This window comes from Grus americana, chromosome 20 (genome assembly GCF_028858705.1).
Source record: "Grus americana isolate bGruAme1 chromosome 20, bGruAme1.mat, whole genome shotgun sequence".
Classification (NCBI taxonomy): domain Eukaryota; kingdom Metazoa; phylum Chordata; class Aves; order Gruiformes; family Gruidae; genus Grus; species Grus americana.
The window spans coordinates 6,693,504-6,720,429 of record NC_072871.1 but is presented as its reverse complement, the minus strand read 5'-3'; the positions used below and the strand labels follow the sequence as shown (position 1 = coordinate 6,720,429).

At 41.8% G+C, this 26,926-nt stretch overlaps 2 protein-coding genes across 26 annotated transcripts in view; one reads left to right on the top strand and one right to left on the bottom strand.

Moving 5' to 3' along the window:
• The window catches only part of GPR107 (G protein-coupled receptor 107), a 40,800-nt gene extending 22,095 nt beyond the window's left edge, over positions 1-18,705 (bottom strand). For 2 of the 3 annotated variants that reach the window (XR_008579978.1, XR_008579979.1), the window contains exons 1-14: positions 18,561-18,699; positions 13,355-13,480; positions 12,621-12,671; positions 12,289-12,377; positions 11,470-11,624; positions 9,686-9,720; positions 9,430-9,486; positions 8,442-8,552; positions 6,766-6,899; positions 5,779-5,854; positions 4,735-4,808; positions 4,032-4,149; positions 2,892-3,022; positions 982-1,025 (exon numbers count right to left, since the gene is read on the bottom strand). Coding sequence is in view for 1 of the 3 variants with exons in the window: in XM_054848295.1 (XP_054704270.1) it covers positions 982-1,025; positions 2,892-3,022; positions 4,032-4,149; positions 4,735-4,808; positions 5,779-5,854; positions 6,766-6,899; positions 8,442-8,552; positions 9,430-9,486; positions 9,686-9,720; positions 11,470-11,624; positions 12,289-12,377; positions 12,621-12,671; positions 13,355-13,480; positions 18,561-18,671 (1,312 nt within the window). In the remaining 2 variants the exon portion in view is untranslated. Of the gene's footprint in view, positions 1-981; positions 1,026-2,891; positions 3,023-4,031; positions 4,150-4,734; positions 4,809-5,778; positions 5,855-6,765; positions 6,900-8,441; positions 8,553-9,429; positions 9,487-9,685; positions 9,721-11,469; positions 11,625-12,288; positions 12,378-12,620; positions 12,672-13,354; positions 13,481-18,560 lie in introns of all 3 variants that reach the window. The other variant, XM_054848295.1, reaches the window with a different exon arrangement.
• Positions 18,706-24,510: 5,805 nt separating this feature from the next.
• The window catches only part of FNBP1 (formin binding protein 1), a 99,683-nt gene continuing 97,267 nt past the window's right edge, over positions 24,511-26,926 (top strand). For 5 of the 23 annotated variants that reach the window (XM_054849057.1, XM_054849066.1, XM_054849064.1 and 2 more), the window contains exon 1: positions 24,550-24,994. In XM_054849057.1, coding sequence (XP_054705032.1) covers positions 24,971-24,994 — 24 coding nt within the window. In that variant the 5' untranslated portion in view covers positions 24,550-24,970. Of the gene's footprint in view, positions 24,995-26,926 lie in introns of all 23 variants that reach the window. The other 18 variants (XM_054849056.1, XM_054849071.1, XM_054849070.1 and 15 more) reach the window with 11 other exon arrangements.

Below are 26,926 nucleotides of genomic sequence, written 5' to 3'. Positions count from 1 at the left end.
AGAAGACCTAATCTGTGGTCTGCACAGAGCTGAGTTCAGTACCCAGCCTTACACTTCACCTACTAAGCCACAGAGGCAGTCTGCACTGAAATACAAGTGCGTCCGTGGATGCCAGGAAACAACTGGAAGAAGTATCCAGACCTAGGAGGCTATCTCCAGAAAGGAGAGACAAGAGTTAGGGGATAAGACTGAGTTGAAAGGATGTTGCCAACAAAGGACCTTCTACAAATAAAGCTTTCAAGAAGAGTAAGCCATCAAATGCCAGAATATTGAAATGGCTGCCTGCTTCCAAGGAAGCCAGTGCTATGCTCCATGGCTTGCATCTGTGGCCAACTAAGGAACTAATTCAGAAGAAATGAGTGGATGAGGCAGGAAAAGCACACACTACAGAAACCATATTTAGGTTGGCTTTCCATATATCATCTCTTTTTCACTGCTACAATAAACATAACTCGACTTTACACAAGCAGCCCTTTAAGCTGCTTTACAAACATGGACAAGTCAAGACTGTTACATTGAACGGCAATTTACGTTTTGTTTCATAATGAGGTTTGTTTCCCTCTACTCTAGCAGGAACAGATTTCTGCAGAAATTGAAATAACAGGGTCTATTTTGACTAACAGTCAGCAATCCTGGAATTTATTTCTAGTTCTGCTTCTGAACACTCGAGTGAGAAAAGGCAGCAAATCTGTCAAGATGATTTGCTCTAGGTGTTGTGTGTAGCTTGAGCACCAAGAGCTGTGCAAGTATAACAGAATGAGTTCCACGTATGAGTTCTGATAGCCAAAGCAATACAGGAAAAAGGTTATTTTCCAAAAGTCATTCCCACAAGCCCACTGAGAAAAATCAGCAGTGCTATGATAACATAGCGTATATTTACAGTTTTAGTTTACACATTTTAAATCAGCATCACATGTTTGAAATTCTAGCATTCTCTTACAGCATGTAGCGTAAACCAGAAAAAAGTTACAGATTACTTGCCTTTCCCATCTGTTGCTGAAGCCTCCTGTAAATGTCTTATTGACCTGAAAAATAAAAATGAAAAAATAGATTAACTATAATTTTTGCACTCCCTTTTCACTGCAGCCCTCTAGAACACTGACAACTTTTGTTAGCTCTTTATGGCTGGGATATGCTCATAATTAACTGTACTTAATGTGCTTGGTACTGCATAAATTTCACCCCCAGCTCAGGCAGTTAGTTCAAGTATCTGTATCTCCTTGTGATTAAGAAAGCCAATTGCCAAAGCCTCCTTCAGCCTACAGAAAGCTTTGTGGGAGGGAGGGAGCAGAGTGAGAAACTAGGGCATTTTCCAGCGTAATGCTTTTCACTTGTACAATTAAGCTGAGCTACTATCCAGAATACTGCCAAACATTTGGCATCTTACTGCTCTTTTAAGCTCTTTTCATTTAAATAGTTGATTACAGCTTACACATCTACATAGGCCACTTATGTAACAGAAGCTACCCTGCAGGAATGTAAATTCAAGGGCCAAGTCTTAGTCACCTTGCTCACATGAGTCATGCCACCAGCTGCAGTGACACTATCCAGATGAAAAAAGGGCAGGATTTTATGTCCTGGGCTTCACTGCCAGTTTATGTTGGTGCCATGACAATGCAGGAACACTGGTTGCATACCATAAACAGTTACAGGACAACTCACCCAAATGCATTTGTTCTTCAGATACAGTTCTTTTATGGAAAGCAAGTTTTGTATCAGTATATCACTAGGTAGGACATAAGGAATCCAGCATTAGGCAGTAAGAGCTGTGACTGTGAAAGTCACCTTTATGATAGGAAATCAGAGTCTCTATGATTAAAGTTAATATTCCTGCAGTTTTATTTACCATACCCAAATGCTCTCAGCCTCAGAAGAGCTGCAGCATTTTGACTAGAATGGGGGGAGGGACAAGTGGGTAGTGCAAATTTCTTGGAAGACATTTCCCAGCCTTGACAGAAGGCCACCAAGACTGCATAGTGTTTTGCCCTTACAGGGAGGCCAATTGGGAAGGTAAGGACCACTGAAACCCACCCTCACAAGTCAAGCTGAAGCTTACTCCCATCTACTGAGCCACAACTATTGTGTCTTTACACACACACACACACATTGTGAAACAGTTCTCTGAAACACTCAGGAGTTATGCACCCTAAAGTAATGACATGTTTACTAAACAGACATTTATATTCACTCTGCATTTCAGAAAAAATCCTGGAGAAGAATATTCTGTGTTTACTAACCAAGGAGCCAGAAGCTCCTTCATATCCTCCTTTAAATCCAGCCGTTTATCCAATTAAGACTAAAATGAATTTAAAAGATAAATATGCTGACTAACTGGCAAGAAGCAACAATAGCATTTATCTGAATTATCTGTGTTTTGATCGAGTTTTATATAACCACCATTATTTCCTGCCAAGCAGAGTGGAAGGAAGGGCAGGGAAATGCTCCCTGTGGGATTATTTCTTCTAAACAGTCAAGTAAAAATGCAGCTACTCTGCTTGAAGGTAGCACTGATCTTAGACAGCACTATTGTTTTAGAATTTAACACCCTAGTTTCCAACCTCCATCAGTAAAGCAAAATCCCATTTCTCAATGTAAGAGTCAGCACTTCCGTAAAATCCCAAATTTCAAAAGCACCTACAGCCTGCCCTGCCTTGGCCACACTTAAATCGCCACCCACCTTAACATCCTCAAAACAAGTATCTTCCACAACACAAGACTGAACTGCTAAGACTGATACAGTTTTAAAAAGTTAACAGAACGCTTAACTCCAAAGGACTGACGTTTTTGTTTTGGCAGTATCTTTAGCTCTAACTAGCAGTTAGCACTCATCAGCTCAGAACCAGCTCAAGCCATCAGGGCTCAGAAACCACACAACACACACAGTGACTCACCATACCACTGGAAATAGGATGGCTCCGCAACATAGCAAGTCTACCAGGAAGAGGATTTCTTTCCACAGTCCGTATTCAGTTGTCCCCTCTTCTGTTGACTCTATGATAATATATGCCACGTTTGCCAATACCTACAGGACATGACACACTTAATGGTTTCAGCAGCTTTCCAAGGAGATACTAGATGTGGGCTGCCAATTCAGCAGAAGCTGTCCCACAGTTGTAGAAAGAGCCCATTCAGTAACATCAATAATTCTTCTGGAGCTCTATGTCAAGAAAGTCACACATTCAGCAGCATCTTCACAGGATTTACAGAAATAAAACTGATTGGAACCTATTTCTGCTGATATCCAGAAACCAGTCCTTTTTGTTTTATACTATGCTGAATCTACTGTATCAGTAGGGATAAAGAGAGCAAAACCTATTTAGAAAAATACAGAAACAGGACTCCACATGCACACAGACAGCGAACAGTTTAAATGCATTATTGTAAATTAAGCCAATAATTCAAACTGGTCATTGATCACATTTTGTACTCTATACCTGAGCTCTATAAGAGCTTCAAATACTAATTATATACTTTTGGTTTTGCAGCCAGGTAAGGGATTCCATCTGGAAAGGCAGAAAAGCTGTTATATGTACACAACAAATGGAAGTGCTGCCCTCCTATTTACTTCAGCTCCTGGAGACAAGGACTGATCACTCTGAACACACTGGGAAAGTTTCCCTCAGACCCAATGGACCTACAAATCTCCATTTTCCCCCCCTTTTCTTTTTCTTAAGCCCACTCAGCAAGCATTTTGGAAGTGACAACTCTCATTTAATTTCTCAGCTTAGCAGTTTAGTGCTGTTTTGCAGCCCAAGTTTTGCCCCAGCAAGAACATACCTACCTTATAACTAGTTGTTCAATTGCTGAGACTATTTGGTCATCATTATCTCATACTCAATGTAGGGAGAAAAGCGGGGAAAATTACAGAAGTAACTTTTGGCCCAGGAAATTCCAGTTTAACTAAAATTGTAACCAATAGGCTTGCACAAGCAGTAACGATGCAGTATTTTGTGAAGGATTCACAGCGTTGTACAGTTGCCCCAAGCGGCTCTCCCACAAGATAGGAAGTATTGACACAGCTCAGTCCTTACCTGAAGTGGGATGACAATCATGAAAATTTTTTTGTCTTTATCTGACAGGATGTGTTTAATGAAAGCCCAGCCTGTGCCAATAAGGGCAATAGTGATGAACAGAAGAGCACCCTTCAGTCTGAAAGAGAAACAGATACTGCAGTGAGAGCCTTTATTTTATCACATTTCCTCTTCTGCCCAGGTTCTCTCCTATAGTCAGTAAAGCCACAAACCCAAACAAATGCCTTGCTATTTATAATTTTGGCAAGTGCTTATCCTACAACAGTGAAGCAGATGTACTTGCTTACAACTGTGTATCACATAGCAATATTACACTTCATTCACAATTGTCAATATATTGCAGTCTTTTCCTGAGGGAGTCATCCATTCACCATCGTGAACAGGAGAAAACACTGGCAGCTGTACCCTCTTACCATTCACACCAAGAGCAAATGAGATTCTTTAATATTAGTATGAACAAAGAAAAGCAAAGCATTTCTTCTCCTTTTACTCCTCCACCCAGATAAGTACCAATTTTCTGCAGCTGCCCTCTAAGTAGAGCTTTCCCCTTCACACAGGGCTGATTGTTGTCTTGTCATTCAGACCATAGTAGCAAAGAATCAGCAATTTTCCAGTTTGCTAAGGAGGGAGGCAGGCAGGCAGCCTCACAGTGAATTCAGTTTCATTGTCTGAATCTATCACATCAATCTTCTGACATACTTACAGGTGAGTGATGTAATAAACAACAGCCCAGCCTTCAATAGGAAATCCCTGAAAAGAAATGTAGTGATAGTCGATCTGGAAGCAGAAAATACAGTATGTTACTTTACAAGCGGCTCATCAGCACCCCACCCATGTCTATAAAATTGGTCTGCTTGACAGCCACTTCAAGTTTCATTTTCCAATCAGTGTGTACAAACTCAGCTCTGTTATATCTTAGAGAATACTTCCTCCCAACCCATTCTAGTTTTGTTTAGCAACGAGGTCATTTCCATTTGCTGTATTTCCTAAGTGCTAGTGGCTATATATCGTACAATCCATGTTCTTCCCACAGTTAACTATAGTTGAACAACTGCATTCGTAATCTATTTATTCATTCATTGTTCAACTTCAGTCGCATTAGGTGACTAGAGTCTTTCTAGTTTCACTTTCACTGGAAGTCAGATTCATTCATTAGACTCCACAAATGTTTGTAGCAGTTATCCTGTCATGAACATGAAGGTGAAGATCATGGCTGGCACAAACATTGAAGGATTAAATGTTTGCCATTACCTTTTGTTTTGAGATCTTTCCAGTGGAAAGGCAAAGTAAATACAATTCAACAGAGAATTTATGTATTGAAAGTGTTAAAACTTACAGTGTTAGGTCTGCTACAGTACACCATGATACTTCATCTAAAGCTGCGCCCTTGAATTTTTACAAACACTCATCAAGGTTTCCATTTATTAACATTTATTGCAAGCCACATAGCTGAAACAGCACCATAGCTCAAGCTTTCAGGCCAGTCTCAGATGGCCAAAACACTGGAATTCAACCCTCGTACATGCTTGCTGCTTCACCACTTCAGGCCATGATGTCAATTGTATTTAAAGTCAGATTTTGCTGATGAAAACTGAATCACTTCCAAACAGCTGCAGTTCAGTTCCAATGCTTCAGTAGCAAAGACTCTTCTCTCTCCCTCCCAAAGCAGATTTCTCTAACAGCATGCCCTAGATTCCATGTTTCTACTTCCCAGCTGAACAACTTAAGGCACGGACATTATACATACCGCATGGAAGACTAAGGACAGAGATTTTGTGAAAGGGAGGGCTGCCATTAGCCAGTGAATCTTAAAGACATCATTTCTGGGAAGAAAAAAAGAAGGAAGAGCATCACTTAAAAGCCAGCAGTAAAAGTTTCAGTTCCCAAGGGTATTTCTTTAAAGCCTATAAATGTCAAACAGTAACTCCCAGCTATCAGTGTAAAAGGATTCCCTTTAATGCTGCAGTCCAAGCTTTTGCAACATCCTGAACAAAATTTCAGCTACATGTTCTACAACTCTGATTTTTAATACTTGGGTTAATTAAAAACAGTAATTCATAGAAACGTCTTGCATATATAGACCATAACTGTTAGAAAATTTGCTAAACACAATTCAAACATGTATGACTTCACCTTCTGCCCCCAAGTCACTATGCCACATCACCAAGTGAACTCCAGACTACCAAATAATCTGTTCACCAAGTGAACTTCAGACTAAGTCAGAGGTAAAAGAAAAATGGAATCATAGGTGCTCCTGGCTTCTGTTGCTATACTTTAACTACTAAGAACACGGTTTTTAATTAGGAATTCCTACTGCTTTTGACTATAATCAAAATGTTTATGATCTCCACTGCCCTAAGCTATCATTCCCCACAGAAAAAAAACCCGATCAAGTTTTTCTTAAAGTTTTCCAACAGCCTTCTCCTTCTGTCATCAACTACAGAAATTTCCTGTTTATTTGTTGCCACAATATATTAAAATATGCGCACTACATAAAGAATTTAAGGTAAGACTTGATAACTTTAGAACAATAGTCTGCAACAATGATACTGACAGAAGTAGCTGTTTTCAACTATAAACTGTATGTATTAAGCATACAATATTGAGCCAGACTTGGAATTGTAAGTGATTAAATCTGACTGTAAATTGGGCATTATAAGAGGGATAAAAAAATAAAAAAATATCAAACAAGGTAGGTCCACACTTGTCAAAGATACCGAACTAGTCCACTTACCTGCGTTTACGAAGTATGTGGATCCATACAGTCCCAGATAGGAAGAAGAACATAGCCATGGAAATGTAAAGTTTTGGCAGGGGGATCTCACCCGCTGAAAGGTAGCTTTCAGGATTCTTTTCCGTAATTTCTATCTGAATATTAAAACATGCGTTACATGTACAGTTGAAAAAACATTTTGTTAAAGCACTGAGTTAACAATTACAGTTCACAAATTCACTCATTTAAAATTAGCTTTTCTGAAGCTGTGACTGTTATGAGACTGTTAATGAAAAAATTAAAGTAACTCTTCATCCTCAAGAATCTCAAAACACTTTTTGCAAAATTACACCCACAACAATTTCCTTGAAAAGCAGAAAAGGACAGAGGTTCCTTCCAGTGCTTCAGTTATGCAACATAATTCAGAAAGGCAAAGTAATTTTCCCAAAGAGGAGTTGTTCTCTATAACAAATCTCACAGAGTTTGCCCACCTTTGATTCAGAAACAGTATCTACAACCCTGAATAAACAAGCAGGGTTTTTTTAGCACAGTCCCCATTTTAGGTGTGGGGAGAGCGACACATAGCTGAAAAACTCACTCTTAGGTTTACTACAGTGGATTTCTTCACCTGTCAAGAGAAAGGAAGCACTCTGCTGCAAGCCTATTACCCTGTGACTCAGAAAACAGAAGCTTTATTTAATATCCTATTTATGCCCCTAAACAGCTTGGTTCTATGTGCTAGGATTTCACTAAAATAATGTATCAAGGCTAGTTTGCAGTACTGAAACTGTCCTGCATCTCTAAACACAACCAAGCAGGTTAGTTATCCAGGTGTTTTTCTCTTTCCAATTTCTTCAGTGAGTCAAAGCAACAAACAGCAATTCAAAACCTTGGTCTTCTAAACATACAACTTCAGAAGCAGATTTAAAGTAATCTAGTTCAAGTTAAGTGAGGGCTGCTAAGTTTTATCACCTGCGTGTTCTCTGGCTTTTCCCTTGCAGTAGGGTCAGCGCAACCATGTAAAAAGCAGCTCAGGGCTCTGAGCTGGCCAAGAGCTGCCTTGGTCAATGAGAGGATTCATTACAGAATAGCTCACTATACACCAGGGTGGATGCCAGCATGAGCACAGGAAAGAGAAAAAAGGGAAAGCCTGAGCTGTGATAATGCACTCTGGCTCTAAAGAACATAGGACTGAACCCTTGGATGTTAAGGGAGATAGAGGTAATGTTATAGCAAATGTCTCAAGATGTGCATCTAACACTGTAAAAATGCATCCTTCATTAGGCCAGAAAAAAGCACAAACACTGAATTCACAAATACCAACAATTTAAGTTGCAGCAACAACCTTAATACCTGCAATTGTGTAAAAAAAGTGATTTTCTGAGCACAGCAAAACATGAACAGCTGTTTTAGCTCCCATGTCATTACAGCATCTAGTCACAACTGTGTAGACTGAACCCAGCCCACACACAGTCTTCAGATTTCTAGACATTTCTCCAAAACTCGTATTTTAATTCTTCTTACTGTAGTTGCTTCCTTCAGAAATGCCACTACAGAGATTAAATGCACAACTCTGAATCACTTCCCACCCCAGCTATACACTCCTGTAGAGCATGTGCTTTGTATATACAAGATAGAATTGAAAGCTGTATATTTGAGTTTAAGCGAATGAATTATACTTTAGAAGCTATACTCACATCAAGACTAAATAGCTGCTGATCATTAGTCGGCCCATCACTGCCAACACATTTATGGAAATATAGGCTGTAGAGACCTTCTTGGTTATGAGAGCTGATGTTAAAAAAGAACTGAAAATAAGGAATAGGAAAGTCAGCATTCTTCTCATTCACAACAGGGTTGCTCTGGTAAGAAGCCATCTCTACTGAAGCATGAAAAAAAGTCAGTCATTTAGGGTCAATTAGTTCCCTTGAGCAAGCATACTGTTCTGAGGATACCAACATATTTGCAAGTTTCAACAGAATTCCAGGTGCAAAAATCATTGCACCTATCCATAGTTATGCACTCTGGTAATCCAAAACCTTTATTGAAGGCCTTTAGGTATCAGTGTTTAACTTAGCTCATCACAAAGAAAAGATAACAGGAATTGTCATATATTTAACATGGTGAGGCATAAAATTTTGATCATACTTGCCCTAAAGCATAAACAGCTATTCTGTTCCTCCCCCAACTATACAAGTTGTGATAGCTATGGAAATGAGATTTGTGTCACATAACAGAATTTAAAACACATTGGGTTTATAGTTAACCAACAATCACAAGTGAACCAGTGTGCTGAAACAAAGTGTTAATCTGGTTTCATACAGAGTGTCTTCCCCTTAAGCGAGTCATCAGTCAGGTCACAGCTATTTGTTGTCAGAAATCTGTATGCACCAGTTGCATCACAGTAAACTTTAGTATGCCGAGGCTCAGGGACTAAGATACTCAGAAGAACTGCATAATACCAAGGACAGTTTAAAACAGCTCCCACGCCTTACAAAAAAAAAAAAGATTTCCAGCACTTACTCTTAACAAGAGTCTACTCAAAATTTTACTGAGCTATCGGAGTCATCTATACCAAAGAAATGGGGATTACAATAGGGAGCAACAGACTTTTACTTTTCACAAGTAAAGTGAAGGAAGAAACCGCCTGCACACATTAAGACTAGACACCAACAGACACCCTACCTGAAATGAAAAAGTTCCTTTGTCATTGTGAACATGGTGTTCTTGTTCTACTATGCTCTGGGAAAAGGAAAAGAGATTTTTAGATTTTTTAAGCAAATAACTACCACATTTGGCTATATCATCCAGACAATCAAAACTGCATTCTGTATATTTACAGTGGAAGCTGAGAGCAATAGAAAATAATACTCTCCACTTTCTGGCTATGCTGGAATATTCCCCCAGGTTCTTTCTGAAAGAAAACAACATAGTTTCTTACCTGGGAGGTGGTTGTACTTCGTTTGGACTTCTTATCTAGAGGTAAAAGTATTAATGGTACATTTAGAGTGTTTGCATTTAGACATCCTCATAGACTACCACCTTTTACACATTGCCAGTACCTTACTCAGATCTTCCTATACTTGGCTGCATAGCAGTTTCTAGATAATCACTAACAGAGACTCTTTCCCAGTCCCTCCTTACTCTCCCAGGACTCTTCCTACAACTAGCACTCATTCTGAATGCATCCTAAAATGCTAGGATAGGCTTCTCTACTATTACATCTTCTACAAAAGCCTACCCAAGAAATCTTTCCAACCCTTCAATTACAATGATGCAGGAGACAGGTGACCTAGACCAAATGCAGGCTACAGCCTTGTTTCATACAGTCTACAGCTATGACTTTTAATGTTATGACTGAGTACTGTTAATCTCACTCACTAATCTTAATCTGGACATTAATACATGGCCCGACAAGCATATGGAAGTCCTAATTAGCCCCGGGGAAGGAAAATGTTCTCAGCTCCCTACTAAGCAAGGTCCCAGTAAAAACACAAAGAAAACCAATAGCATAGGTTACCCACCAAGTCAGTATCTGTTCTGAACTTGAGAAACTTAAATTGACAGGAGACCAACAGAACAGCATGTCAAGTTCACAGTTCTATAAGAAGCTTTTCAAACATAAGGTCATCCTATTCTACCAGAAAGCAAAAGTTCAAGACTTAAGCGTTGCTTTTGGCTCCTGCACCTCAGTGCGCTGCCAGTGTGCATGCTACACTTTTAATGCAAGAAAAAGCAAAACTAGAGCTGTCAGATCAATTATCTTCAGTGCCATCCAGCTTTAGCCTGACTTGTTAGAAGAGCTGTGCAAAATCTTCAGTGATTTCAAAGCTTGTGAGCATGACATGCCAAGACAGACTCAGACCACTCAGCAGTCTGATCTGAAGCCTAAACTCTTCCAAGAGGGGATAACATGAACTGTTTAGAGTTAATCCCATCAGAGTTGGGATTATAAAATTGTTTTGTCTATTGGTCTGGAAGCTAGACAAAGATTTGTGTCTCCAGAAAAGGTTACTGGTATAGTCACCTCTCCGTTCCCATAGCTTCTAGGTGATAGACTAGATTTCAACTCTTTAGACACATACAAATTCATAGAAATGTTGGCTGGAAAGGACCTATGGAGGTGTTTAATCCAACTTCTGACTCAAAGCATGCCCAGTGTCAATACTATATCACACTGGCCCTGGTTTTGCTTAGTCAAGTGTTTAAAATCTCAAAGGATGCAGTTCTACAGCTTCCACAAATGATCTGCTACAACGCTGGAATACCTACCTAGGAAAGGCTTATTTTCCCTCCTAACATCCAATCTGAGACACCCAAGATTTAATAAGGGGGAACAGCATTGTGTGCCACTACTAAAAATAGCTTGGCATCACTGTCCTTCTAACCTTCCTTCAATTAGTTGTTGGTGTCTACCAAATTCCCCCTTAGCTTTCTTTTTGCCACACAAGAGACAACGAAGTACCTCAACCCCACCTCACAGGTACTGTAAGTCTCCCAACAGTCATGTTGGTTCTTTGCTGGATCAACAGAACCTGTTAACACAAATCGCTGAGCGGGACAGACTCCGGCCCAAAAGGTAGCTCTATGCACAGGTTTACACAAGACTGTGCATCAAGTTCTAGCCCAAGGGGACCCCATAATGTGACCACAACACACTACTGGATGCACATCAATGAGGAACTAGCAGTGAGAGCACACATAAGCGAGGTTTAGCAGGCTTACCTTCTTGGTTGGTCTCTGCAGGATCTTTACCAGAATCACTGCTCTGTTCGGAAGACTTCAGCGGCTTAGTACTTAAGGCAGTAACATTGTCCTCAGACACGAATGAAATTTTAGGTAACAGAGAAGCAGCTTCTGCAGAGAACCGTACCTTCACACTAAATAAACAAAGAGTTTTTATACAAAATGAAAGCAAACATTCATAAAGAGGCTGTCATAGTCTACACAAACCCCATAAAGGAAAATCAACTTGTCTTCACTTGTTTTTTTTTTTTTACCACAGAGAACAGGCAAGCACCAGATCATGACTTACAGCAGCCTGGCATTGAACTCACAATGGGACTATAAAAACTGTTTACATCAAATATAAAGAGCAGCTGAAGAAAAATAAGTTTATTCAGTTTCGGTAACCAGAGTCTCATTAGAAATCATGTTTCCACACAGTTACAGTTGTTCTTGCAAAAGAAAGCAACACAGCTTCAAAGGTACTTCCATCAAATAGATAATTTGAGACAAAAAATAAAATGGCATATTCAGTACAAAAGCTGCAGAAGAGACCCAAGACTTTAAGCTCATGCCTTCAGCACAGTTAAGGTATGATTCTTTTGCCCTGTGTCCTCTTATCCAACATACAGCAAGAATTCTTGGACCATTTTATACTGCAGATTTTTTTCTTTCACTTTTCACCTCAACTCTCATGTAACCCATTAAAAAATAAACTATATGCACAGAAGCTTTCCAAGCCCTTAAAGAAGTTTCACAAGTATTACGTTAGCTTCAACTAGAGAAAACTTTAAAACATAGTGTACACTATTTACTCACACTTGAGTTTTGAAGTCCAGAAGCAAGATCACAACAGAGACATCTGGCTCTGGTTTCTTCTTCAAGATACAGTAATCCACTTCTTCATCCTGGTAATATAAGCAAAACATCTTTGAAGTGCCTTCCTGTTTATAAGAAGTGGGACACATTCCCCTCCAGGTAGAGGTTACCAGTCCAGCAAGTTGTAAAACTGAATTATTCTTAACAACCTGCCCATGTCTAAAGGTGTCCACCTGCACCCCTCTTTTTTTTTTTATTTCTTCCAACCACTCCTGGAGTAAGGTAGACTATGAGATATCCCCAGCTTAGAAAAGTAAGGTCACATCTCTTACCAGGTAAGTGGAGAACCCATCATTCCTTGTTCGATCCAAACTGAACCCCACCTACGAGACAATTGACAAGAATCTGTCAAATTAACACAGTTCAGGTTCCCCTAATATCAGAAGCCAAATCACCAATGAAAGAGTCAAAGATACTGCTCTCTAAATAAATTAACCTATGTTTAAGGCAGAATCCAGGTATTTTTCTCATTACCTAATTAGACAGAAAAAATTATTCAAATATAATAAACTTGCTGCTCCATCCATATCCACCAAGAATAAAATATATACTGGTTCAAACCCAAACTAATGTAGAGTACCTTCTGTCCCTGAACCTTTTAATTTATTTTAGTATTTTTCCCGATTTTTTTGCTTGAGGAAAACATTTAATACTTTTATTACTAAAGAGGTCAAACTGTGCAGAATGTAACGATTACAAGATGCGTTGCAATGCAACAGGACAACAGCGTGAAAATCTCACATCGGAGGACTGCTTAGGAAATCATGTTCAATACAGGTTACAGATGTGTCCATCGAGTTCAGTAGAGGATCTAATAAGTTCAAGTTTATCCTTCAAGCAGAACGGATAGTGCTCAAGGATAAGTCTCACAATATGCATATCCTCATAAAGGGGTCACAGTGGGGATCAAAGCCAACAGCACCACCAGCAGGATCTGTCACCTCAAACAAGTTCAGGCATCCAGTGCAAGGGCAATTTCACAGTCATTGGACTCAAAGTAACTTACTGATAAGCTGCTCTTGTCATCAGAGCCCACAGGTGGCTTCAATGAAAGGTTGCTGACACTGACTTTCATGAAACCATCCTTGAAGAAGCCAAAGGTATTCAGGTGCACTTTCTGCCTCACATCATCCTTTAAGAAAGAAAAGTACGTTTACAAGTCACATACACAGAGATCTCCAGCAGCAATCAAAGGAGCAGGGTGACAGATTGACGCTTACTTAAGTATTCATGCAAAACATCTATCTGATCATACCAAGAGCAAATTTCCTTAGGATACCTTCAGATACAACCAATTATTTCACTGGAATCATCCAACTCTTCCAATAACCTGAATAGCAAGAACTTTAAATGCATGTGTCTTTGCTAATTACCTGGCTATACTACTGAGGAATATGCAAGGAAAAAGTCTGGAGGAAATTAAATATCTGGCATCACTGATTAAACAAAATATTGCTACCAAAAAAATACTGTAGACAAATCAAGACAACTACTGTTTGAACGCTAGCTACTGTCATTGCAACAGACTGAAGAGGAATTAGTTGACTATAGTGATCTTACCTAACCGAGAGCTGGGTTTTGGCCAAGTGTTTAACAAGCATCACAGTGTACTGTCATCCCATCAGATCTACGTTAGGCAGGGTCAATGTTTGGACAAACACCTGACTCACTGGAAAACTAAGTGTATGGTGTATATGAGAAAATTTCTTAATGTAGTCCCATTCCCCCAAATGATTTTTAGCAAGGCCTTGTGTCTTATAAGTAGAATAAATACCAAAAACTGGCTATGTGGGTTTAAACAGAATCAGTTGGGTTAGTTTCTCCAACAGGAAAATTCCAATCCTCTCCTCTGCTCCCAGTCTTAGCTGCAGAATAATTTAATTCCTCTCAGTCTGACAAGGGAACTGTTGAAGCTGATCCTTTTCCATACCTTGCTCAGCCAATAGAGGTTCAAATATAGTGGGTTTTTTGTTTGTTTGTTTTTAAATAAGGAGGTCACTAAGGACCTCACATGAAGAGCAGTAAACATTACACACAGTTGCCACATCAGACAAGGAAAGGTCATATCCCTGTTACTTTGCATTCATAAATCAATAAATAAGTATGCAGTTGGACTCTCAATCCTACTAGATCTTTAAGTGGAAGAAAAGCAGAAACAGAGCAACAAAAATTAAAAAGCAAGTTTATAATGTGATTTAAAACACATTTACAAATCACTAAAAATAAAAAAATTCTTTCTTCCTCTTGTTTCTTCTAGGAAAAGATAATCAAATTGCAGAATACTTCAAGCAGAAAGTCAGCTGCTAAAGGCAAACTAACTGTTCTAAACAATGTACTAAAGACTGAGCTAAGAATTGCAGAAGTACAATCAACTCTCTCTCTTCCTTTCCCCCCAGTATTGACACCTCTGCATAAAACATTCCTGACGCATAAATATCACTCACTGCAATAGCAGGACACTAATCCTGACACAGCTAACCTGTAATGAGATCGCCCTAATAGAATCAAGTTAACCTGGCAAATAACCAGATGGTTCCCTTAATGCTCAGAAGAGGGGAAAAAAAAAAAAAAAAGAAAAAAGAGGTAGTGACACATGGTTCACAGCAGATGCTTTGTTCAACAGAGCTGTGCTGTCTTCGGGTTCTAGGTCACTTAATGTGATTGAAACAAGAGCCCATCTGGTTCCTTTATCACTGCTTTCAATATATTTTCCCAGTCAGAAGATTAATACTAGCTCTTTACATAGCACATCATATGTATTTAACCACATCTGGAGAGATAAGCATTTGTCTGGGTCATTAGGTAGAGAGGAATATGAGGGGGGAATACAGTGTCATCCTGCCACAAGGTCTTTTGCACCTTGTAAACGTGACCAGAGACAGCTGCTTAATTCAGAGTACTTGCAAAAGCTATTCAGTTCAATTTAAGGTTATTTACTCTGCCAGTTTACTAATATGCTCCCCACCAACAAAAGATAATTAATATACAACACACTTTCCTCCTTGGTTTTATCTCAGCTTTGAGTGCTTAGAGTTTACAGATTTAGTTCACAAATCCTTCAGCTTTACATGATCCCACACACAGAGTCACCAGTTGCCACCAAGCAACAGCACGCTCTCCAACAGCATCTACTGCTCCACATACTGACAGCATAAAGATACTGGCTTACTAATTGTCTCACCTCTCACAGGAGGTTTAACAGGTTGGAAGAATCTGGCTTTTATTTCTAATCACTCAACTGCTGACTTCAGAAATAATCAATTTTAAATTTACAAAGGTGTGAACCCATACAAGTGAATACTTAAGCATCTAATTGTTAGCGCACACATTATTTTAATTTACATACGGATGCACTTTAACAGTAAGCCTGCTCCTATGAGAGGAGATGATCTGGGACTCATCACTAACAGGCTACAGTCAAACAAATACAGCTTATTTCCATAAAAAAAATCTTCCCCACTTCTACTCCTTTAGGATAAAAATTGATCCTGAAACATTTGGATAAGATTACAAATAAGTGGCATCCAAGATCCTGTAGCCCAGAATGAGCAGAGAAATATTATTTAACATTTTACCCCAAAATCTAATTGGGATCAAGCTAGCAGTACAGTGTAAGTTTTATCAGAGAGTGCTTACCTTTACACGAAAGGAATTTTATTATTTGTGTGAGACTAATAGCAAGACTTATGATTTGTGTGAGACTAAATGAATTATTTTGAAAGGTATATTCAATTTCAGCAACTGAAGCCTGAGACCTACCAACATTAAAATGCCACAAGTATTTACAAACAACCACTGAAAAATAACATCTTCCAAATAATAATTTAACATAAAACTACAATCTTGACAGTACCATAAAATTGGAAGTCAGTTAATTGGAAAGATAATTCACTTTAATGAGAAACTACCACCACAGCTGCTACAACGCATTGTCAGTCAGATGGTTCCTCTTGAAACTGGTATGTGTTGGCTACTTGCTAGCAACTTAACTGTGTGCCTGACAAGGGCCTCCTTTAGACCAACTTCCTCATTCTCTGAGATGGTTTGCCATTGCATTATGCAAAACATAAGGCTTCGATATTCTAGCATTCAACTGTTAAGACAACAAAAATAAATCTTATTTTTGGTCAAGAGAAACATTCCAACTACCAGCTACTTCTGGAAACCTCTGAAAATTGCTTTCATCAGTCTTCTATAACTTCAATTTTTGTGGGGTTTTTTGTTTTTTTAACATCTCATTAAACTAATGAAGCTGATAATTGCTACTAAGGAAGAGAATCTCCTTTGACAAGGTTAGTCTAACAGCAAGATTCAAATAATTTCTAACTCAGAAGAATTAAATCATCTTGTATGCTTTTATAAAGATAAAAAGTTATTTTCAGAACAGGAAACCGCTCAGACTGTGGCTTGCTTTTCTGACAACAAAAAAACCTCTTCACCTTAGCACACCAATTACAAAGATAGAAGAATGAGGCTATTCTAACTTAAGCAATAACAGCTTGTTTGCAGAAACCTAATATCAAACATTGACAGACAGCTGCGGCCTTTAGCTTGGCACAGCATCAAAGCACACTTACAAGCAAGGAGCCAATGGTAAGAACACCAGGAGATTTCATTGTGAAAGGGGACAGTTGTTGGAGCCTGATGTTTACATAAATGCTGTAAAGTGGCAGATGAAGTAGAGAGGGAGAAACTGTGCTCTAACAATAAAGCTTGTGTTTACACAAGAGGTGGACAAAGGCATTAATGCACTTCTTTCCACAGGCTTGGTAGGTCAATGTTGCAAGTCACACAAAATACCTACAAAACTGAAACCATACCCCACTTTGATTATAAAAATCAGCAACGACAGGTAAGTAATTGATCCAGGCAGTTAACAGACACCCTAACAGGAACTGGAAGCTGTAATGTTTGCTGCTGAGGCCAGTTTGAAAGTCTTCTATGTAAGGAAAAAGCATCACCCCAGGAGAAATTCTTCCGGTACTCAACTGTGGGTCACAAATTCCTCAAAACAATAATGTAATCAGCACAAGCCTCCTAATTTATTGCTTCAGAGAAAAGTTTACTTTTCCTGAAGAACAATATTCATGTGGTTGCACATGAGACAGCTGCATAGTCTGGAAAATTCCCTACAAATAAGTCATGAATGTCCCCCTGGCATTCACTGTATCCCAAAGGTTGGAAGGGAGCTCCTGCAAAGTTTTGGTGCTCTCCCTAAACTGCTACAAGAACAGAGTAATACCGGTTCTAGCTATACACCACTTTATTAACTTCTTCCAACGTTTACATTGGCAAAATATTGCACGTTGTTGATAACAAGAGTAAAATCAACAACCTCATTCTGAAGATTTACAGAGCACTTCATGAACTATACAGAAGTCCTTAAAAAGCATCATCCAAATGCACAGCTCCTCCATCGCATTACAACTGTGCGGCTTTACATTTAAAACACAACAGAGAGCAGCACTCTGGAGCAGCAGATCTTCAACACTTCCCACCAACCATCCTGAATAACTACTTTTCCTCAAATATAGACACAAGATGATACAGTGCTCTTTGAAAGCACAAGCAGAAATCTATTAAACCAAAATGGAGAGCTGTCAACATTAATATCTTCTTCTATCTCTACTGATCGTTTGATTAGTGTGAAGAAACTACATCCAGAAGGCCAATAAGCCAGCCACGCAGCCTTTCAGGCTCGAGTGACCAGTGATCAGGACAGGAACGCTACTGCACAGCACAGGTTAAAAGCAAAACCAACCCCAAACCCTCTTGAGAAACCTCCCCCATCCCACATTCAGCCCTCTCTCATCACACACAGCTTCCTGCCTTGCTTTTAACAGGATGTGAAATATTTGCACCTTCAAACCACTGCAGTTCTGCGGCCCCTCCACGCCTTTTCCCCACGATTAAGAAACAGACGGACAAACAGGCAGAGATGGCACTGAGGGGATGCGGGGGGAAATAACGGGAAAAGCAGTACACAGCGGGGCCCAGACAACCTGAGCCACAGGGGGAGAGCCCAGAGAGCACCGAAAAGGGAGGAGGCTCAGGGGGAGGCAGCGGGACGAAGCCGGAGGCGCGGGGAGGAGAGAAGAACCCCGGCCCGCGGGCAGGCCCAGACCGCCTCGCCGTTCCCCTCAGTCGACCCAGAGGAAGCCGAGCGCGGCCGGAGGCCGTGCCTACAGGAATGGAGGCGGCGCAGACCTTACTTTGAGGGTGAGGTGATGGATGCGGGCGCCGACCGGGCCCGCCCAGAGCAGCACTAGCCCCAGCACGACCGCGGCCCGCGACAGCGCAACCCCCGCACCGCGGGCCGCCATGTTTATTCCAGCATCAGCATCCTCTTCCCGCGCCACTTCCGGGGTCAAGGGGCGGTGGGGGCACGTGACCGCGGCGGGGCTGTCCCTCACTCCTGTCACCGCCGGGTGTCCCCAGCCGCCGACGCTCTTCTGCTGTCACCGGGGTTGTGTGGCTTCCCAGTCCTTTTCTCTCCCTCTAGGGCCCTTCTGGGCTGCCCCCCCCCGCCCGGAGGCTGCCTCCCACGGTGCCCCCCGGGTTGGCCCGGACCCCTCGGTGGGGGCCATGGCAGTGACCGCAGCCCTGAGGCAGCTCCCTCCTCACTGGTGGCCCTCTCTGCTCTCAGAGGAGGACACTGCCCAGAGGGAACCCCCGAACCTTCCCCAGACCATCCTGTGTGGAGGTGCTCAACAAGGGCCTGGTTTGGGGTGAGGCACCACAGAGCTCCTCTGCCCCCCGGGTGAAGGCCGGAGCTCTTCCCGCCTTGCCCTCAGCCACACAGCAAAGTTCATAGGGAGGTTGGGGATTGTTGCTTCCAGCTCAGCCGTGGAGCAGCCAGCAAGTTTCAGCTTCTTCCTGGGAGCTATGGTGAGAGCAGATGTCTGAACATCCGGTGATCCAAACAAATGAAAAAACTGCCTGTTTAAAGCATTAATTTTAAATATCACAAAGAAATATGTAACAAAATGCACTGGTTTTGCCTGGGATAGATTTTTCCTCATAGTAGCTAATATGAGGCTGTGTTTTGGATTTGTGCTGAAAACAGTGTTGATACACAGGAATGTTTTCATTCCTGCTGAGCAGTGCTTGCACTGATATTCTATACCATATGATGTCATGGTCAGCATATAAAGCTGGGGGAAGAAGGGAGGGGGGGACACATTCGGAGTGACAGCGTTTGTCTTCCCAAGTCACTGTTACATGTGACAGAGCCCTGCTTTCCTGAGGATGGTTGAATGCCTGCCAATGGGAAGTGGTGAATGAATTCCTTGTTTTGCTTTGCTTGCGTGTACAGCTTTTGCTCTACTTATTAAACTGTCTTTATCTCAACCCACAAGTTTTCTCACTTTTACTCTTCTGATTCTCTCTTCCATCCCACTGTGGGGGGAGCAAGCAAGTGGCTGCGTGGTGCTTAGTTGCTGGCTGGGGTTAAACCATAACACAAAACAAAGGGCTTTCTGCTTCCTTACTGGAATAGTTTTGCAGCAATTGAACTATGTGAAATTGGTAGCTGTAGTCCCACTTAAAAATGAAATGACCAGCAGATTGGGCCTGGCTTCAGTGATTTGTCGCTCAAACTGAGAGTAACACAAGAAGCAAAGTGAACATGAATAATAGCAATTAAAATGGCTTTTAGGCTAACACATTACTAAAAAAAATTAAGGACTATGCAATGGGAAGTCATCAATGTAAATAAATGTAATTCATCAGTGGGGAGTCCTGTGCTGTCAGCTTGGGGAACTCAAACATTCTGATTTTCCCTTTCAGTGTACAGAGTAACAGCTGTGCAAGTTTATTCATCTACAGCCAGATAAACAAATAGATTGGACCAGGTGAGTAGCAAAATGCAAGTGAGGGTGAAAAGGCAGAGGAAAATCAACAGTCTTGACCTTTATGTTAGCAAGATTATGTAGTAAACATGGAAATCTCACAATCAGCCAAAGAAACCTGGACTGGTACCAGAAAATATCTGGAAGCATGAAAAAAAAAAATCAATCTGTGTTTTTCTAGTAGGATTCTTTCTCTGGGCACTAACTTGTACACGCCACTAGATGTCCTGTCAGCATCAGGCCTTGTATGGCACATAGCTACACCCCACTGATTGTAAGAAGCCTACGTAACTATGAACGTCCAATAATTTATTCTGAAAAGATAACTCTGGTCTAAATATTTTCTTGAAATTAATATTTTGAATGTTGTAATTATTATAATTCCAGTGCATGGACTACCTGGGAAACCTAGAGACTTTTGACTTCTGAGAAATGGCTGCTTCCAACCACAGCTGTAGCACAGGCTTTCATGCCTTGCTCCAGTATTAAGTATCAGCACACTTTAACTACTTCCTTGGCCAAATAGCATGAGGTTTTCCCCTATAATTCTGGGGACTGGTTCAGCTGAAGATCCTCTCTTAGTCTGAAGATGCTTCTTAACAGCGATCAGGGATTTTTATGCCAAGGATTGTCTGAATATCTTAATTTTGTTCATGTAACTCTCCATCAACTATTAGAATATTGTAGTAACTAAGTTCCCCACTTACCTAGACTAAATGATCTCAAAGTTAGAATTTATAACGTTTACTTTCTTTGGCTATGCATTTTTCTAAGAATATGTATGTTAAAAGATGTCTACACTTAAATTTACATCCCTATCAATATGCAAACTGGCTGCTGTCTGTAATGAATATGCTATAAACAGCAACTCTCATCATTACATTCATGTGTTTTACTGTAGCTTCCAGACAAGATTCACCTTGCTCTAAGCATACCATTCCTAGCAAGTACAGTTATTGTGAGCTGTGGTTAAACATATTTACCCTGGATGTATTTTTCCTTTATTCCTTCATTGTATTTTCATATGTACTCAAAGATCTAATTAAAACCCTTCACAGATTTTTTTTTTTTAAGCACATCATGGGCAACTATTGAGATTGGATGGAAGGCATCAGTAGTGTGAGGAAAACAGCACAGGGACAGCCTACAGGTACACCTCAGTACAGAGTGAAGCAGATTAAGCATCAATTTGTTAACATACACCATGAGCCAAGACATGGGCATGGAGTAGCAAGGGCTGGCTGTTCCCTGAGAGACATAGAGTTGGAAGATGAACAGGATAACACAGGCAGCAGGGCAGGAGCCTCACCATTCACTGTCCAGTCCCACAGTCCCCAAGCAAGATGAGCAGAGCAGGCCCAGGGATGGCAGCTGGGAGCAGCAGGGTCCGGGTCATCAGGTGAGCTCATAGCAATGAGACAAGGCAAAGCTGAGGTGAGAAGTCAATCTGCAGTTCAGGTGATGGGAACCAAGGTCAGACACAGTCTAGCAAGAGCTGGACAGGTCCATAGGGGTGAAGCAGGTCTAAGATCAAGCCAGATGTGAGCCAGGTTCCACATCAACAGGATCCATAGCTAGGCATAGCTGTGACTGAGCCAGAGACCAGCATCCCTACAACATTGCTCAGAGACAAAGCCCTCAGGCCAGAGCTTAAATGGGGCTCCTGCATCCATGGGCAGAGGGTGTGAGTGGAGGCCAAAGGTGAGGCTGGTTAGGGCCATTAAGGTTTATCAGGTCTTAATCAGGCCTTAATTAGGCCCCTCTGGGCCCTGATAGGGCATTTAAAGACAACCAAGGTCCCCTGCTGTGTGTCTGAATGATCTGTGTGGTGCTGTAACAGCAGAAAGGAAACAGCTGTGATGGCTTTAGGGAAAGGTGTGTCCTCTTCCTTTCCTGGTGCTGTTTCAGTCCCAGTGTATGAGAGGTTACAAGCAACATCTACATTTCTTGTCTTGCATGTGGATGATCTGGGTAGAATTATAAAACTAAAAGGGAAGCAGCTGCAAGGGTGATAACTCCAAGGGGAAAAGGTGGGTCCCTTTGTATCCTGGAAGCTAGAAGTGCTTGTATGTGTTCTGAAAGTTGTGATTTTTCTTGTTTTGCATGAGTAAATAACACCAAAGAAAAGGATTTAGATTGAATTGTAGTTTAGGGATTTATTTTATCTTCTTTAAACATCCTCTGAATCATTTTGTAGCTAATCTGGCTGGTTTTGAGTGGAATTGGGGTTTCTTAAACAAAGTCCTGGCCTTCTAAAAAGGGAACTGTTTCTGGTTGGGCTTAGGATCTAGCTCTGGGAGTGGCCCAAATCATAACAACAGGAGAGGTAAACACAGAGAATTTACAGGAATGGGCCCATATCTAGGTAACAGATCTGCAAGGTCTTGTTTTCAATGTGGCTGAGGGAAAACTTACCAGCTTCTGTGTTGCTTGGATTTGGATTGTGCAAATTAAATAAAGAAGTGCTAGATAATATAATTTCAAAGTGTCATTTTGAATTATTCTTCTGAGCTATCCAGCATCTGCTTCAGCATCAAGGGCTCCTACTGCTCCCATCGTTGTTAATTACATTAGTAATTAGGGACCTACCAAGCTGCAGGCCCTGCTGTTTTGGGAACTGTACAGCTGAAAGTAATAATGTAAGTGGCAGTGCTTGTCTTGGAGAGTTTCAGGCTAAATAATACAGTCAAAGATAGGAAAAAGTCCCCTTCCAGAAATATCCTGAATGAATTTTATTTAATGTTTGTCTTGAGTCTGTCCACACAAATTTTAGTAACTTTTCTTAGGTTGTGGCATGGCTGATTCCAATGTACCATCATAATACAAAACTTGTATTTCTGGCCTTTATCTTTCTGGAACTGGTTAAGCATTTCTGTCTTTCAGTGTGGACAGGTTTCCCTGCCTGTGCTGGTGTAACAGGTTTGCCTTGTTCCCCTCCCAGCTCTTTGTGCAAAAGGAAATTCCACAGCAAATTTACCTCAGATGATACTAATGCTGCTTTCTGTTTGGTCTCTGTACATTCTTTTTACTCAAGTATTTAAGGATTAACCTCTCAAAAAGTTGTGATGCAACTGTGTTGTCTGGACAGCAGGCTTTGGTGCCCCTTCACCGAGAGTCTGTGGAAGTACAAACCCTTGGAAGATTGTGGTTGAGCTTTAGGCAGCGTGACAGGCTCAGATATTTAAATATGTTGGCAGCAGCAGGAAGAAGTACTCTGTAAAATGAATTAAACAGCGTGTCTCTTAGTTGCTATAAAGTCAGTCCTTAAAAGTAATAACTTTTAATGATGAACAAAAGCATTGTCTGTTCTCTGCTTCCCTTCAAAGACAGCTGTGTGAGCAGTGGCATTCTACTCTTACGTTAAAATCCATTGAACTAGGATAAAAATAAATACAATTCAGTTATTAACATAACACTTCTCTTCATTGTTGTTCTAAATGTTGGAATTGCTTATTAAGTTATTCTTTTCTTGTCCTTTCTCATGTAGGTTAATAGCCAAGCATCAGTCCAAGAAGTGCATTAATCTAAAGGAGATAACACTTGCTGTAGCAGCTGGTCAAGTTTTATCTTCTGACATCAAAAGGATCCTCACCCTCTATCAGCAGGTATCTTTTCCTTCAGGTGAATAAATGTGCTTCCCTTTCTTTCCCCCCATGTAAATCTTTCATGAACAAATACAATAAATATCAGTCTAAAGCTCATTTTACATTTCTTGTAGCTGAAAAGCAGAAATGTAAAATCAGGTTAAGTGACACAGCTCGAACAAATGCTGTTACAGAGGAGGATGAGCACAAAATAAATCTTACTTCCCTGGCCAGGAAATGGGCCATTTTCTGCAAGGCCTGCATAATTGCTACAATAACCAACATTTATGCAAAGGCAGATAATTTGGTTATTTTTCTGCTTGCTCGTTGAGCATGTTGGTGACAGATGGCGGATTTAATATTCCCGGATTTGGGTTATTTTTGGTGTCTGTGTATATATATTTGGGCAGCTGAGTTTGAAGAAGTCAGCCCTTGCACTCAGTTTTAAGGGTATGGATTTCCTTCATCTCTAGGGCAGCTGCCCGCCTTCCAAATGGTCAGAACAGGAGCATTTGCTTAAAAAAAAAAAAAAACAACAAACCAAAACAAACCGCTCCTCGCTGGGGGAGAGGGCGGTAAGAAATGGGGAAGCGACACCTGGGGCGGGCGGGGCTCGCGGGCGGGGCTGACGGCCAGGGCTGCCCTCCGGGCGGGGAGCACCCACTTCACCCAGCCGGCTGCTCGCACCTGCCCGCTCCGCACTTTAAAGCGGACACGGGGCAGGCTGAGAGCTGCCTGCCGCACCGCTCTCCCGTGCGGGGGTGTCCGGGGCTGGGACCGGGCAGCGGCGCGGGGCCGGGGCTGCCAGCGGGGACCTGGGACGCGCTGACTGGAGACCGCGCCTGCGCGGTGCCGGCCTCGCCCGCCGTCACCCTCCCCGCGGGCCGCGCCTGCGCAGTGCGCCGGAGCTGTCAAGCGCGCCCCCCTCCACCCGCCCCGCTCCGCCACCGCCTCCCCGCGCGGCGCCGCTCGGGCCATTTTGCGGCGCGATGAGGCGGGAGCGGCGGTGAGCAGCGCTTGGCCCCGTCCCGCTCCTCTTCTCTCCACACCCCCCGCCTCGCCCCGCCGGGGCCCGGCCCTCCGTGCGCGGGGAGTGAAAGGGAAGGAAGCCCAGCCAGGGGGGCAGAGAGACCCCGAGCGCCCCCCGCCCGCCCCCTCAGCGCCGGCCCTCGGCGGCGCGGCGGAGCCATGAGCTGGGGCACGGAGCTGTGGGTGAGTGAAGGGGAGGGGGAACGAGGGAGGGAGCGGGGCCGCCGTTGCGGCGGTTACCGCGGAGCGCCGCGCCCTCCCCGTGTCATAACGGTCCGTGCGGAGGGGCCGGTGCCAGAGCCGGTGCGGTGCGGGGGGACGGTGTGGGGGGCCGGGGCTCCGCTGTGCGGGGCACCGCGGGGGAGTTCTGCCCGGGGGCTGCTCCCTCCGGGAGAGGGGGATCTCTCCTTTCTAGAAACTTTTACATGCAACCTTCACAGAGAAATCCTAGCGGAGAGTTATTAGTTTTATTTATTTTCTTCAATAAAATAATTTAAAAAAATACACAACAGCGCAAAAAGCGACCGTGGGTCTAGAGTGGAGGGAGGGTTTCGAGCAAAGACTGGGGTGGGTTTTGTGTGTGGCTTCTGCAGGAGGCTGGAGGAGAGGCTCCGAGGTGGATTTATATACAAGGGGGTCCAATTTCAGGAGAGGGAGCTGCAGGGAAGAAAAGCCAGATGATAAAATTTCCTTTCGCTGTCGTTAAGGGTTTTCTCTCCACGCTTGTTTCGAAGGACGGAGGGTTTTATTAAAAGAGTTTTTCGTTGTGTGTTAATAAGTTCGTTTTAATGGTTTCAATGTATAAAGCTCCTTGAATGTTTTTGAAGTGAACCTAGAAAGTGGGAAGTATAAATGCATTCGGTTTACATTACTGGAAAATATCGTACCGTTGAAAGGCATGAAAGGTGGGTAATAGGTATTTGAAATGGTCCCTTGCTAATTTGAGAAAAGAAGGGTAGGCAGAGAAGACAAGTCTTGAAAGGCAAAAGAGATATACATATTCAATCACAAAGAGGACATGATGCAGCCATGTTTGGCAGCGTGATGGTGGAGCATGGAGCAAAACCTGTTATTGAGGGGTTGTAATAGTGGATAGGAGACTGCAAGCAGTTGTAAATTTAATTGTGGGACACTAAAAAAATCTTTGGACAAATCTGTGCTCGGGAAAGGGGGAAGAGGAAAACGGAAATAGTGTTTTGAATGGAGAAGTCAAGAATGAGTGGCAGAGGGTCATTGGATTGCAAAGCACTGCAGGATTTTGCTCCTGTATTCACGTTTGTGGCTAGTAACTAGTGCGAGTTAAGATGTACACATATCTAAGCTTTTAAACTGTCTCTGTACAGAAATGGTTATTTTAAATGTGCTAATTGCTGTCCTTTCTGGATGCGTTACTGGCAGACAGTTAAGTAAGCATCCCATTTTGCTGTGATATTGTGGTCACGTTACAGCTAGATCTAGTTAGAACTAGACAGTAAATTAGGGAGCGGATGCTTACTGAGAGGTTATTGTGGTGTATTTGTATATTCCAGAGAAAGAAGGTGATACATACTGGTGAAATACTGTAGTGATGCTATATTGATTCATCGGTATGTAAACAGCTCTGCTGCATGGGAATTTTCTGGGAAAATCTGCAGTTGTCTTCTTTTTCTGCATCTTGGATGCTGTGGGGAGAGATGAAATAGTTTAAGTGGAATTAAAGTAAGAGTCAATATAACAATTTTGACACAGGAAAATAAATTCTGAATTCTCAAGATGGGCATAGTTATTTTTGCATTCTTAAAAGTGTGCAAGTGATACTGAGATGTTTCTGCTCAAGTAGTAGAGTAGTGCTTATAAATAGTTGTTTCTCTCTTATGTAATCCTTGCAGGTGTGTGTGCAGTTATATATTTGTCTTCTCTAACAGTTACAAACTGCTTTTGTAACATTTTTTCCCCCTGAAAATTTTGTTGGTGAAATTATTCAGCTTCAGCAGCATCGAAGTAATTTTTTTTTTTCCATGTCTTCAGTATAGTACTTTGAGAAGTGTAGCAGGTTACTGAGGAAAAGGGTTGGACCAACAGATTAAATGATTCTAGATAAAAAATTGGCAGGAGTTGCTTGATTTTAAATTAGGC